The sequence below is a fragment of the Dichomitus squalens genome, assembly GCF_000275845.1.
Source record: "Dichomitus squalens LYAD-421 SS1 unplaced genomic scaffold DICSQscaffold_8, whole genome shotgun sequence".
In the NCBI taxonomy this organism is placed as follows: Eukaryota; Fungi; Basidiomycota; class Agaricomycetes; order Polyporales; family Polyporaceae; genus Dichomitus; species Dichomitus squalens.
This window is the reverse complement of record NW_006766890.1, coordinates 700240-712823: the sequence shown is the minus strand read 5'-3', so window position 1 is coordinate 712823 and position 12584 is coordinate 700240. Positions and strand designations below refer to the sequence as shown.

The window sequence follows — 12584 nt, the reverse complement described above, 5'->3', positions numbered from 1 at the left end:
CTTCAACGTTATCTAGTGTGACTTGTTTAGCGACCACGCCTATCCGTCATATCTTTTTCTTTATATGTGCTTACTCGACTTTCTTCAACTTCAATATCCGTTACGATATCTGACTGGATTGTCGATAACTTGGTTCCTCATGCTTCTCTACGTCTTTATCCATGCCGATTACATGCTAGCATACGAACATTCTTCCGTTACGATATACAGCTGCTACACGTCAGCTAATGTACCCATATCGCGCCCGCTTCAATTGTACAACTACTGCATACGACCATCTATAGACTCCCATAGCCGGTCCTGTCAAACGTCTCAAGCAGACTGTTGCGGTCTCAAACTAGAGCCGTGTCACCCCATGGGCACTCCTGCTGGTTTGAATTTTGGTCCCACACGTTTCGAGGGTTGACCGAATGCTGTACCCAAGACACAGGTCATGAGCGATAGACTAAATGCGTACGATGCTGATACAGTACCTCGCGCCGTGGATTGCGCAGTCGAAGTTCGCGCCGGTGCAGCTTGTGCAGTTGGAACCCTTGACATGTTCGTTGACCATTGCATATTAGTAGGGTCTAAGTTCGTGTTTCGCCCATGCGTATGTCGACTTGTCTGCGCCAGGAGATTCTCCACCTCTGCTGTGCTGTCCGAGCGGTCCGAACGCGTCGTGCTCACGCTCGTCCTGTAGGAACCGTCCATCGCACTGAAAGGCTGACGTTGCGCCACTTGTCTGCCCCGATGTGCGTGTGCATTTGCAGGCTGCGGCTGCCTCCATGTTGAGCCAGAATTCCCCGACATGCCTATCGGACCACCGGCAATCGTGCGATTGACGATGGGTGTGCGCTGAATCTGCGGGACCAGCTGCTCAGGACGGTACGTCTTTGGCATGTGCATGGGAAGGTCAACTTACGCCTGCAGCTTCCATGTTACCAACAACTGCGCCTACGTCAACGCCTACGCCGCCTATTCCCGCGGTGTATGCAATGCCCTGTTTGAGCCGCGCAGAGTCTTCTTGGCGATCTGGAATGTTCAAAGCCTGACTCCCCAGTGGTATTGAGCCGTCCCTGCTCCCAACAGTGGCGCCTAGAAGAGCCTTCCGCTTGAGTTTGTCGTACTGCGCCTATAAGACGGTCAGATGATAGCATGCTTCTACAGGCGGTCTGCCGACCTTGAGCTTGTGGTACTCTTTCTCGTTTTCTTTCAGGCTATCTTGGAGACCGGCTGACTTGCGACGTTCTGTTTCCACTTCCCGTCCCATATCTGTCACGACGTTGACGGCCAGCGTAACGCTATCCAGGCTGTACGCGCACCTGACATTTTGTTCGTGAGAAGGCTGATCTCTCCATTTGCTTGAAAGAGGTCGCTATCAGCACGAGATGAGGTACATGTGAGCAGAAGCACCTTCTCTTATAACGTTTTCCAGTCTCTTCTCGAGCTGAGCGTTCTTCTCCGTGACATTCTTATACAGCGCTTGCTGGAAGGAACTGTGCGTGTATTGAGCTTCTTCCGAGCCAAACGCCACCGAAACGGGCCTATACATACTACTCCTGATGCAGTTGGTATTGCCAGAATGACAGCGCTCTGTTTGCGAGCTGCATGATATGCATTTTGCCGGAAGATTGCATATGCACGTACCTGCTACAGATTTCAAGGATAATGGTAGGGTTCAAACCGGACAGAACAGACTTCGTTTGACGTTAATGTGAGACGCAGGGTGGATATATGCGCGCATACACACAGTCTTGTAATCATTGGAGGGATTCAATGAAGAAACCTGATGCGAGGTTGATGAGGGCTCGACTGTAAGAATTATTTAGGATTTAATACCACGACATCGTCTCTGTGTGGAGTCTCTACAGCTCAGTGGGTCTGTAGAGGGCCCTCGTCGCTGACACTCACGGTTCAGTCAAGGATGTTTCGCAGGCTAGGAAGTCAAGCTAAGTACCAACACCTTTACGATGAATGAACTCGGAAATGTTTACCTGGACACAGCCTAGATGCGTTGAACAGCTCATTGGCGCAATCAACTGAGAGCGGGTTAGCAGAAGAAGTTATTCCAGTGTCAGCAAGTGCTCACCGCAGAATATATGAGAGCCTATGCGTCAGATCAGTAATTTGGGTCATCCCTGCTCTGGTACAGGTTCAGGAGTAGGACCTACAAGTCGTCTTGCACCAGTCAGTAGAGGAGCTATGGACGCACGGAGGCCTGTGTACTCACGACGACCGCCTTGTCGCTCAGTGTCCGTCGACACGTGAGTCTGTTGCACCGCAGGTTGTCCATGCTAGGAGGAGGTTAGAGCGGATGGTGGTTGAGAAGCAAGGTGAGTCCTGCTTACCTGAACCGAATACTGGACCGGCTGAGGAGAAACGTATGTCACTCAAGATCCACGTGATGTGGCAAAAGGAGAGTTGTGCCTACGAGTCTCTAGAGACTGTTGAAGAGATAGAGATAAGAAGTATAGGACAACAACTCATGCATTATTCTGGCGTAAAACAAGGTCATAATCCAAGCAAGGCGTACAGAGCTAACAACATCAAAGTCATTAAATACCGCTTCGAGTCAAATGGTTACGTACGACTCCAATACCGCGTCCGTCCCCTCTGTTCGCAGCGACAGTAAATGTCCATGCATCTGTGGATGTAGAATGAGACCCAACGTGGACTGGATGAAGATGGGAAGAAGTATATGGTGATGCACAGCAGTATCACAGTATGCTCGGAAACAGTGGGGATCGTGTCAGATAACATTGAGTACACAAAAGATTTGGTCCATTTTCAGGGTCATGGTCGCCAAGCGGGCTGTGAATGGGGATGGTGGCGGGCGGGAGTGTGCAGCACCGACGAAGTTCCGCTCCGCGTTGACCTCGTAGGGGTTTCCGGACGGTACGACAAGTCTCCCATCTCCGCGCGTCGAATGAATTGCAGAGCGTGTAGTGGAGATCCCGGAGAAGGGGTCGTCTTCAGCGACTGCGGGCTCTTCCCGCTGGGGGTTGAGAGAGCAAACGAAGGAAGGTAAGGGCCTTGGGGCTCTGGCGTCTTCGGTGGCACCATTGGGGATATCGCCTCGGCCGCCTGCGCAAGCGTCGATGAGTTGATCCATTTCTCCTCTCTCGAAGCTAATCGAGGCGGGGAAGTGTCTTGCAACAGTCTGAATGCATCCGCGAAGTGGTCCTTGATGAACCTGCACATTTATATGTCATCACACGAGGCTCTTCTCAGTGAAGATAAGTCTCACCTCGATAGCTCTTGCCATCCACCGCCGACTCGGACCATAACGGTCTGAGACCGCAGGATGCGGCAGAAACAGAGCTTGGGCTCCGTGTCTCCAATCCAATACTTTCCACTCTGATCCTTCCATGTGTCTGCAACGAGCTCGATCTTGATATCCACGGGGAGCTTGTTCACTACGTCCCCAATGGCGACATCGAGCTTGTTCTTCGGATTCGCGACATACGGTTTTCTTGGCTTAGCGGTGGGTATGCGTGAAGGCGGAGACTGGTGCGGTGTGGGGAAGGACAAACGCGGGGCACGCCCCCATGTAGAATGTGAAGTCGACGTCGAGGGCCGTGGGAGGTTGAGGCTGGACCTGCCCGTCGACCTCCCTGCGTCCGAATACGCTGGCGAGCTCGCGCGAGTACCGCCTGTCTGTGCTCGTGGACGAGATATTGAGCCTGTTGACGGCGGCGGACGCCTTGGCATGGGTGGAGTAAATAGTGAGCTGTTCGACGTAGTGCTATTTGTCCGTTGCCTGGACGAGAACGTCGACCCATATAGCGAACCGCTGCTGCCTGAGCCTGACATAGGCCCCGAAACAGAGCGGATTGACGAGGCAACGGACATCCGACTAGAGCTGCGCGTCTGCGCACTCGTACTGACGGAGGAGCCGGAAGCGGCACGGCGTGCGTTGGGGTTAGGGGAGGGTGGAACGAGGAACTTGGGAGAAGCAGAAAGCTTGGAAAAGCTTCCCTTCTTGTCAAGGCTATGTCGAGGACGAGGTACGTCCAAGCTCGCACGTATCCGTGGGCTATCCGTAGGCTTGCTGGAATGCGAGGAACTCTTCATGACAGAGGCACGGCTGCTGCGCCCCGAGCTGATCACGCTCGACGGTCGGGACTTCTGACCATTGATACGGTCGAGAGCCATTGCTTCTAGCTCTGACCAGGTCTGCAAGACACGCTCGTGCTCGGCCGGTACCCGCCTGTCGTCAGAGAGAGTACGCGCGAGAGTCTTCATGCGCGAAAGAACGTCGCGGGTAAAGGTGAGACGAGCCGAGAGCTGATCTTCCGGGGTCAAAGAAGTGTTAGATCGGTGAATCGCTGCGAGAGGGCCGACTGGGGGGGCTGGGTAACTGTCTATGTGCTCCAGGAGATCGCTGAGAGCCTCGTCACAGTCGTTCAGCAAGAGTGAGAAGTCAGCTAAGTGGTGAACCCTTGTCAACAGCTCTTTGGACGCCTCCATCTCGCTCCTCAAAGACCGGAGGTCAGCGTTAACAACTGGCTCATCGGGTACCGATCGAGGAAGCTGCAAAACCTCATTTGCAAGTATTGAGAAGGCCTGCACCATGGTCTTGCGAGCATCGTCCGTAGGCAGTTCGGCACTGGACCTCGAGCTGGGTCGAGCGGCATCGTTGATCCCGATAGACCTCAGCCGCTTCCGGAAGGAGAATATGCGTGAGCTAAGCTCGCTCATCTCGGAGCTCAGCCCAGAGGTTGTCGTGCGCACTGAGAAGATGTCTAGAGGCTTTCGTGAGCAGGCGAGCAGTCCTTCCGAAACGGCACCAAACCCACCATCTGCACTGAAGCTCAGTTCTTCGACGGTCTCTAAAGGACTGTCGGTGACCGCCGACTCCTCGGCAAGACGCAAAGTCTCTAGCCTGCGTCTCTCCAGCTCCTCAAGCGCAGCATGTTCAGCAGCCTCTTGTCGTTCGCGCAGTTCTCTTTCCTCGGCCTCCGCTCTCTTCCGCTCTAGCCGCGCACGCTCTTCTGCCTCCGCCCTCTCCCTCTCTAGCTGTTGCTGATGTCTTTCCTTCTCGGCCCGCTCCTTCGCTAGCCTCTCTTGATCTTGTCTCTCCTTCTCCATTCTCTCCCGTTCGACCCTCTCCCTCTCCAGTCTTAGCTCCTCCTCGGCCTCTCGTCGCGCCCTCTCCTCAGCCTCTGTTTTCGCGCGTCTTGCCCTCTCCTCCATCTCGGCCTGTTCACGACGCGCCCTCTCCTCAGCCTCAGCTTGTAGGCGTCGAGCGCGGGCCTCCTCCTCTTCCCTCGCGCGCCTCTCCCGTTCCTCGGCCTCAGCTTTCTCTCGGGCGATCCGCTCCTGCCGCTCCCTCTCCTCCAACTCAGCCCGCTCGCGTTCCCGTCGTTCCCTCTCCTCCGCGTCTGCCTTCTCACGTTCAACCCTAGCCTGTTCGAGAGCGACCAGGCGTTCGGCTTCTACAGCTGCAGCGGCCTCACGCGCCCGAAGCGCTTCCGCTTCCGCCTCGAGACGCTCCTGTTCTTCGCGCAGCCTTGTCTCCTCGGCGACACGGTGTAGCTCGGCTTTGTGGGCGTCGGAAAGCTGCTGCTTCAGACTGGCGATGCTCTTCTTCCACGAGATGAACTGGGATTCGGCATTCTCAACTGCCCTCTGTCGAGTAGAGACAACGGCATCCTTCGCGCTAGAATCGGACAGACCCGGAGTGGAACGGAGGACCTGAAGTGCCTCGCGAACGGGAGAGAGTGCCTGCTCGACAGACGACTCTTGGGTCTTGGAGGCATCCTCGAGATTAGACGCAAGTTCTGAGAGATGGTCGGAGGAAATACGTTCCTCGCCTTGGGTGAGCGTTGCATGAACGGTAGTAACGAGGTCGTTAGCGCGTGCCAGGTGATCTACAAGCGGGACAAGAACGACATCGACCACGTGGGCCCTCTTTGCGAGCTGGAAGTAGGCAGCCTTGGATTCGAGGGTCTTCATCGCACCCGACAACATCATGCTGTACGTGTTCGAATCGGTACGAACGCCCTTGTCGAGAGCTGCAGGATCGAACGGAAGACTAGGCTGAGCAGCCTGCTGTATAGTGTCCAAGCTGAACGCTCCGGGGATAGCCGCCCGACGTTTCGTCGAAGTCCGCTCTGATAGCCCAACAAGCTTGTCCTCGTGGACGAATGGGATGCGACGCGGAAGCTCATCCAAGAATAATTGGATGGCGGACTTCGTGGAGGCAAGCTCTGCGGCCAGACTCTGCTCCGTCTGCGAGATAGCATCCTCATCGAGCGTCCCGGCGAAGGTGTCCTGCGCGGCCTTGTCGTAGCGGACTTTAAGGTCCTCGGTGCGCATCTGGAAAGACTGGACTTCGTCCCGAACTGAACCCATCATGGCCGCCTGCTTTTGAACCGCCTCCCAGAATTGAGCCGTGTCATTGGTGGTATTCAGCAACGTCTCCAGCGCAGAAGACGAGCGGGTGAGATACTCCCGCAAGGCGAGGCTGAGAGAAGGGTTGAGAGTAGACAGCGGCATAGAGACCTCCTGCGTGAGTCGCGTGCGAAGTTGCGTTAACCGCTCGGTCACCTGAGTAGGCGAAGTAGACACAGCAGGAAGGGACATCGCGGGACTTTCGGGAGTGGGGGGAGCATCGTGACGAACTTGTTGCCGCCACATCTGACGGGACATGGCGTCAACAATCTCGCTTCTGGCATTGTCGGTTTCGTGGAAGAGATGATCCATGGCAGACCAGACTTTGCGGACCTCAGTGAGCGTGAAGATATGGGTCGACACCAAGTCCTTCGCCTTCGTAGCGGCAGCACGGCTCGCTTCGAGGGCATCGATGGCCGCAGCAGAGTCCGACTTGAACTGGACGTCCACGCCTGGGAAGTCCAATTGGAGGAGGGCGGCGCGAGCTCTCGAAAGCAGCGGCCCGCACTCGATATTGGCCTGCTGGAGTTCCTGGAGGATGGACGGGAACAGGGAGAGGAATACAGAATGGTGAGTGGAGTCAAGACAAGCCACAGTCGACAAGTCTGGAGGAGTACCGTCGCCGCTTGTAGTCGAGATTCCGTTCTCCATACGGTCGACGAGGGAGAGGAATTTGGATGACAGATCAGAGGCAGCTTTGCAAACCGTCTCGACCTGCTTGACAGCCTCCAGGAATGCATGGTACTCCTTCGCACAAGCCTCGGCTTTCTTCACTTGCTGTAGCGCGGATGCAGCCTCCGAGGAGAGCTCTTTGACAACCGCGTCTGTGCACCTAGTCTGCTCTGGGAAGTGGTGGTGTTCGGGCTTCGGGAACATAGGAGAGTACGACGGATTCCCTCGGAGTAATAGTCGCTTGCTCAATGCGCTGGCCCGAGACATGAAACTAGCATCCTGACGAGCAGTAGGATGACTGAGCTTCGCTACCTCGATTTCCTCCAAGAGAGTCTGTGCATCGGACTTGTCCTTCAGGGTATCGACGTAGAACTCGTCAGCCCTATCACGTCATTAGTATACAGTCTACGACATGCTGTGTAGTGTCTCACTTCTTCCACTGCATGACCATCTGCATGACGAACTTGCCTATATCCTCCATCTCGGCGATTCCCTCGTTTTCCAGCTTGTCTTGTTCGTCCAGAAGTTCGTCAGGTACGGGTCTCCGGCTATCGTCAATGAGCTTGTCGAGGGCCTTTCCAGCAGCAGCGATCTTAGTGTGTCTCAGCGAAGACGTTCGACTAGCCAGCTGAGCAGCCTCCTGGGAGAGAGACTCTGCCAGCTTGTATCGAGCTCCACGAGAATATCCAGGCATGCTTGCGTGCGAGGCTTCCGAAGTCATCGAGACCATGGAACCTCGTCTCTTCATCGGAGTGCGCTCTTCTGGAACTGCGTCATCCGTCTCCAAGTTCTCGTATACTGCAGGAGACCATCGAGCGCGGGTGCCGAGGAAGTCGCGCATGTCCTCGAGGAGCTTTCGGAGCTCCTGCCATGCACCGATACGACGCTCTTCCCATGTGATCCTGACTCCAAGTAGATTGAGATTGTCGAGTCTATCGCGGAGAAGATGCAGCAGTTTGTCGAACGAGTATATAGTCGTGAGGGTGATTTCGATGAGGTCTGTATCCGCCGGGGATAGATTACGCTGAGCCGCAGCTTGAGTTGGTGTGGGCCGTCGTCATACATACTATTGCTATGACGGTACCATATGCAACTCACCCTTCGTGAACTTCTTGAGTTTCCTCAGCTCGCCAGAATCAAAAATCTCGGTCTCCTTCTCAATCTTGTCATGTTCCACAAGCCACTCCTGAAGCTGTTCGCGGGTAGGAAGACCTGGAACCTCGGTGGCGGACGTTCGCACCGCGTCCAGACCGACGAACACCTCGATGGGTGGGAGTTGCTCAAGAAACTACAATGACAGTCAGGAAAACTGCACTGATCCGCGTGGCACACATGGAATCAGATACGGACCTTGATCTTCGCCTCTATCCATGCCTTTCGCTCGATGAAAGCCTGCAACTCAATGACCTCATGCCATTCCAGCGCCTCATCCGCCTCATTATTCTCGGGTGCGTGTTTTCGTTCCAGCGACAGAACTTCGTCCGCTACAGCGAGAATATCACGGACAGTGGCCCCGGCCGGGTTTGAAAGTGATGCAATAGCAGTGGGCGCGTCGGGTGGACTACCCGAGGGAACAGAGGCTTCGGGTGCCTCAGACATTCCTTCGGGTAGCGCGAACGATGGGAGGATCAGCCGTGGTCGTTGTTGTCGGTCCGCAGAGTCAGAACGGTCGTAGGAAGCGGGGTCAGAGCATGCTGCGAGGGCGTGGCAAGGTGAGAATATTGTGCGGGCGTTTCGAGGACGAAGGGAGTAACATGCAACGCCTTGCGCTGCACGCGGTTGCAGCACGCCTCGGCGGTACGCAATGCGCCAGCGCTTGTTCGGACACGGAGCGCCACAGCGAGACCGTTCACGTACGATTGTATTAAACCATTCCCATCAACATCTCCTACAACGGTTGTCTGCAGGCCTTCTAGCGGGGAGAACTCGGGCTCATACGCTGAACAGCGAGAGAATAGGTGGTAGCGAGCCACAATGGGGACGTCGGGAGCGGGGAACCTGAAGCTTGACTGAGGTAACTACGGCGGCGCCGTTTGTTCGACTCTGGAGTCTCACCACCATGTCATATCCGTCATCTCACCGCCGCTATTCTGGTGCAGCCGTCCGTGAAGGCGAGTAGAGACTGGACGAAGGGACGGCATCGTGATATCGACTTATTGTGGTGTGTGACATGTCGCACTGGGCAAAATGCTGCTCTGTAGCTGTAGAAGTATCGAAGACGGATTAGAGTGGAATTTGGACTTGGAATTGCAGGCACCCTGCAGATTATGGCACCAAGTGCCTTTCCCGCAACATGCGGTGGGGTTCCGGGCGACTCGCGAGGCAGTTGATGGGGGCAGCAGTCTTTCTCAGTACCTTAGGTCCTTAGGGACTTACACATCCCCAATTGGACCTCCTCCAGGCATGTCGTATAGACAGTCACCTGAAGACCACTGGCATACAATTGAGAGACGGATAGAACCATAGACTGTCCTGAACACATGGCGCGCGACTGCGTCCTCTATGGCGGACCGATTGTCAGCGAACCCTCCGTGTCACTTTGCAACAATAGCAATAGGGCAATTAAGCATATGTCAATGATTGACTCACATTCTCGCTGTCTAACTGGACCGCTGAAGGAACTTGTAGAATGACCCTTATTCGGTTACGTATACGGCATACATAGCCACAACTTGGCGACCTTCTGCCCGACGCCATCCGCCGCAAGGCACGGAGTGGAAGCACAGACGTAAGCCCGGATCCGGGTTCCTATGATGGGCAAGGCCAATCCCAGAGAAACCCGGGACGTCAGACGGAGCGCTGCCGAGAGCGGCGATAGAAGTCGGTAGCAATGATGTCAGAACTAGGAATCGGTAGTACAGAGAGCATCGGGATACAGGGCACTACATGGTTGTGCACACACAAAGCTATCACGCCGGGAGCCATATCCAGGAGATTACCAATACTAGGGAAGAGTGAGGTGGAGAACGCGAGTATAGAGATGCACATGGAAGGGCGCAGGCTAATAAAATAGGGCTTAAGCAACGAAATCAGAGGAATGACCGTGTGGCGAGGCGTAACTAGACAAGAACGGAGACATTATGCACGTACTGCAATAGTAATCGTATGTACGTCGGACGCAACTCGCGCGCTGACAATCGAAAGTCAGAAAGAAAAGTGTCATGACAGGCTCCACCGCTCCCAACCACTCCAACCAGGTCCCGAGGACTCACTCGGCGTACAAGACGTGTCGGTCTGTACTATCCAGCCAGTTCCGGAGGTCGCCTTCGCTCTCCAGCGGGACAAACTCGTTGCTCAGGCTGTCGCGGTACCGAAGGGCCAGCACGTTGCCGCCAAGCCGCGCCTGTACCTTGTCCATGAGCTGCCCGTGCGTGACCTTGGGATGGACACGGATCGCGACGAGGTCGTCCGATACCCGGTCGAATATCTTGATCTTCAGGAACGCAGCGTTCGGGTTGGTGGCGGAGATGGGTGGGTTGTACGCTGCGTTCGATGCTGAGCGCGATCGTCCGGACGCAGACGTTGCTGCGGTCTGCACAGAACCTGCCTGTGAGGAGCGTATTGATACGGGTGACGGGTCGTGTGAGGAAGCGAGCGAGGAGCGTGATGCGGCATTCGCCTCATATGGGTCGATCTCGAGTGGTGTCCGACTGCGAGAGAGATCGCCGGAACGACTGGGAGCAGGAGAATGGGTGCGAGAATAAGACATGGATGGGTTAGGGGAATGTCCGCGGGGTGGCGCGCCATTGGTAGGTTGCCTGTACGAGTTCGTTGACTCTACGCGTTGATGACCTGTACGAGACGAGCTTCGAGACGAGGCATCGACCCTTCCGTTGGATTGCGCATAGTATGGTTCGCCTTCAACTGTGTCCTCTTCGTATCGAGACGCGTCGCTAAGCCGGTTCTGCTCGTGTGCCGAGACACGCAAGCGGGACATCTGTTCTACAGCAGCGTTCGAGTCTGCATAGCTGCGACGCTCCTCGTCGTACGAGGACTTGCGGAGAGCATCAATCTCGCCACGTCGTGGTTCAACGTTCACCTCACCATCGCCAGGCTTTAGAGCACAAAACGAGCGGACTAGGGTGTGTTCAAGGATGTACCGAGCGTAGGTCTTGAGAGCGCAGAGCTTGTGGAGATACTCATCCAATTCGGCTCGCCGGGTCATAGTGATGGTGTTGTCGACAACATCGACCGGGCCGGGCATGTATGGTAGTATCCGGGTGCCGGAGTCTGGACGGCCGGCTTCGTAGGGGAAGGTCTCAAGTAGCTCAACCTGGAAGTCGTAGAAGTCGTTGTAGGAACGGAAGAGTACGAGTTCCTTTGCAGGAGGAAGAGTGCTTGTGCGGGATTGTCCATACGGCTGGTAAACGGCGTGAACCCGGAACCAATACTCCTCCGCTTCGTAGTGATATGACTTGATCTCGGCAGACAGGAGGATACCTTCCGGCAGCAGCTTGGGCGTGAGAGGACGAGGTTGCTCTTCGGGAATCTGTTGCACCGTCTGCGCCGGAAGCGGCGTCGCGCCTTGTATCATAATCGCAGGCTCTGGCGGCGCTGATGACGTCCGCGGTGCTGGAGAAATTGTCGAAGAGGGATCGTCGAGAACGCCCAAAGGGATGCTGTTCGCCTTGTAGTTCAAGATGGACCTCTTCCATTCCTCTACTCGTGGGAGCTCTCCGCTATCAATGAGCTGCTGAACGTCGTTGATCGGCAGACCTGTGGCGGGGTCACGAATATCGACGAATGATACGGGGATCAAACCTGGTCGGCCGAGGCGACCTATGGGTTTCGCGACGAACCACTCGCGGTTCGATTGAGCGACGACAGTGACGGGGTCTCCCGACTTGGCGTCAAGCTCGTCTGCGCGCTCGGCAGCGAAGTCGTGCAGAACGATAGCGTAGTATGTCTTCAGTTTGGGGGAAGTTTGTGCGGGAGAGATATGGGACAGTCGCTCGGTTGGGGTAGCGAGTTTGGGAGAACGGGGGCTAGAATGCTGTGAACGGGAGGAGAGGTGTATAGAATGGATCTACTCACGTAGCAGCGCCCTTGGTGAATTCCTCGAAGAGGTGCGAAGGGACAAGCCCTCGTGAACCGGTCATTGGATTGTGAGCTTCATACCACAATCCACCGTTATCGTGCAAGACATGGAAGAAGTCGCCCTTTTCAAAAGAGAGTTCCTGTGGTGCGTTGGACTTGTAGGGACCGAGAGCCCTGATGACCTTCTTGGGAGGTTGAACGGCGGTGGACGGTTTGGAGAGGGCGGGGAGGGGAGAAGAAGGGGTAGAGATGTGATGGTGATCTTTGTTGCCATTCAATGACTTGCGGAGAGACTTCATAGCGAAAGGATAGTCAAGTGTCGTGAAAGGGCGTGAGGCGAAGGAGAGGACGAGAAGGGAACCCGCAGGGTGTATTATCTGTGAGACATGGCCGTCGGTCGTCTTCGCCCTCTGTTGCAGTCAAACATTCCCACGCCCCCTTGCAATTGTTGCCTTGCCGCGTTTGGGACATCAGGCAGACTGCCCTGTGGCCAATCA

General features: G+C 55.5%; 3 protein-coding genes across 3 annotated transcripts; all 3 read right to left on the bottom strand.

Moving 5' to 3' along the window:
- Nucleotides 1-1114: 1114 nt before the first annotated feature.
- DICSQDRAFT_145995 (uncharacterized protein) lies at nt 1115-2275 on the bottom strand (the record flags this gene model as incomplete). The annotated part of the gene is made up of 11 exons (XM_007364301.1): nt 1115-1254; nt 1305-1343; nt 1396-1478; nt 1537-1575; nt 1630-1679; nt 1733-1768; nt 1822-1834; nt 1894-1918; nt 1977-2021; nt 2072-2089; nt 2209-2275. The coding sequence occupies 11 exons, from the start codon at nt 2273-2275 to the stop codon at nt 1115-1117; spliced, it is 555 nt and encodes a 184-aa protein (XP_007364363.1).
- Nucleotides 2276-2517: 242 nt separating this feature from the next.
- On the bottom strand, nt 2518-8717 carry DICSQDRAFT_135274 (uncharacterized protein). Its single transcript, XM_007364300.1, has 6 exons — nt 8401-8717; nt 8149-8338; nt 7482-8085; nt 4782-7432; nt 3230-4727; nt 2518-3175 (listed from the first exon to the last, which is right to left on the bottom strand). Exons 1-6 carry the CDS (start codon nt 8647-8649, stop codon nt 2776-2778), a joined length of 5592 nt encoding a protein of 1863 aa, XP_007364362.1. The 5' UTR covers nt 8650-8717; the 3' UTR covers nt 2518-2775.
- Nucleotides 8718-9860: 1143 nt separating this feature from the next.
- DICSQDRAFT_135273 (uncharacterized protein) lies at nt 9861-12420 on the bottom strand. Its single transcript, XM_007364299.1, has 2 exons — nt 12085-12420; nt 9861-12035 (listed from the first exon to the last, which is right to left on the bottom strand). Exons 1-2 carry the CDS (start codon nt 12384-12386, stop codon nt 10259-10261), a joined length of 2079 nt encoding a protein of 692 aa, XP_007364361.1. The 5' UTR covers nt 12387-12420; the 3' UTR covers nt 9861-10258.
- Between the last annotated feature and the right edge of the window lie 164 nt (nt 12421-12584).

Coding starts and splice junctions, on each gene's coding strand:
- DICSQDRAFT_135273 (XM_007364299.1), bottom strand. CDS start 12,386: ATGAAGTCTCTCCGCAAGTCATTGAATGGCAACAAAGATCACCATCAC. Junction 12,036..12,084: donor TTCACCAAGGGCGCTGCTAC/GTGAGTAGATCC, acceptor ACAGCATTCTAG/CCCCCGTTCTCCCAAACTCG.
- DICSQDRAFT_135274 (XM_007364300.1), bottom strand. CDS start 8,649: ATGTCTGAGGCACCCGAAGCCTCTGTTCCCTCGGGTAGTCCACCCGAC. Junction 8,086..8,148: donor ACTCAAGAAGTTCACGAAGG/GTGAGTTGCATA, acceptor CACCAACTCAAG/CTGCGGCTCAGCGTAATCTA. Junction 7,433..7,481: donor ATGGTCATGCAGTGGAAGAA/GTGAGACACTAC, acceptor ATGACGTGATAG/GGCTGACGAGTTCTACGTCG.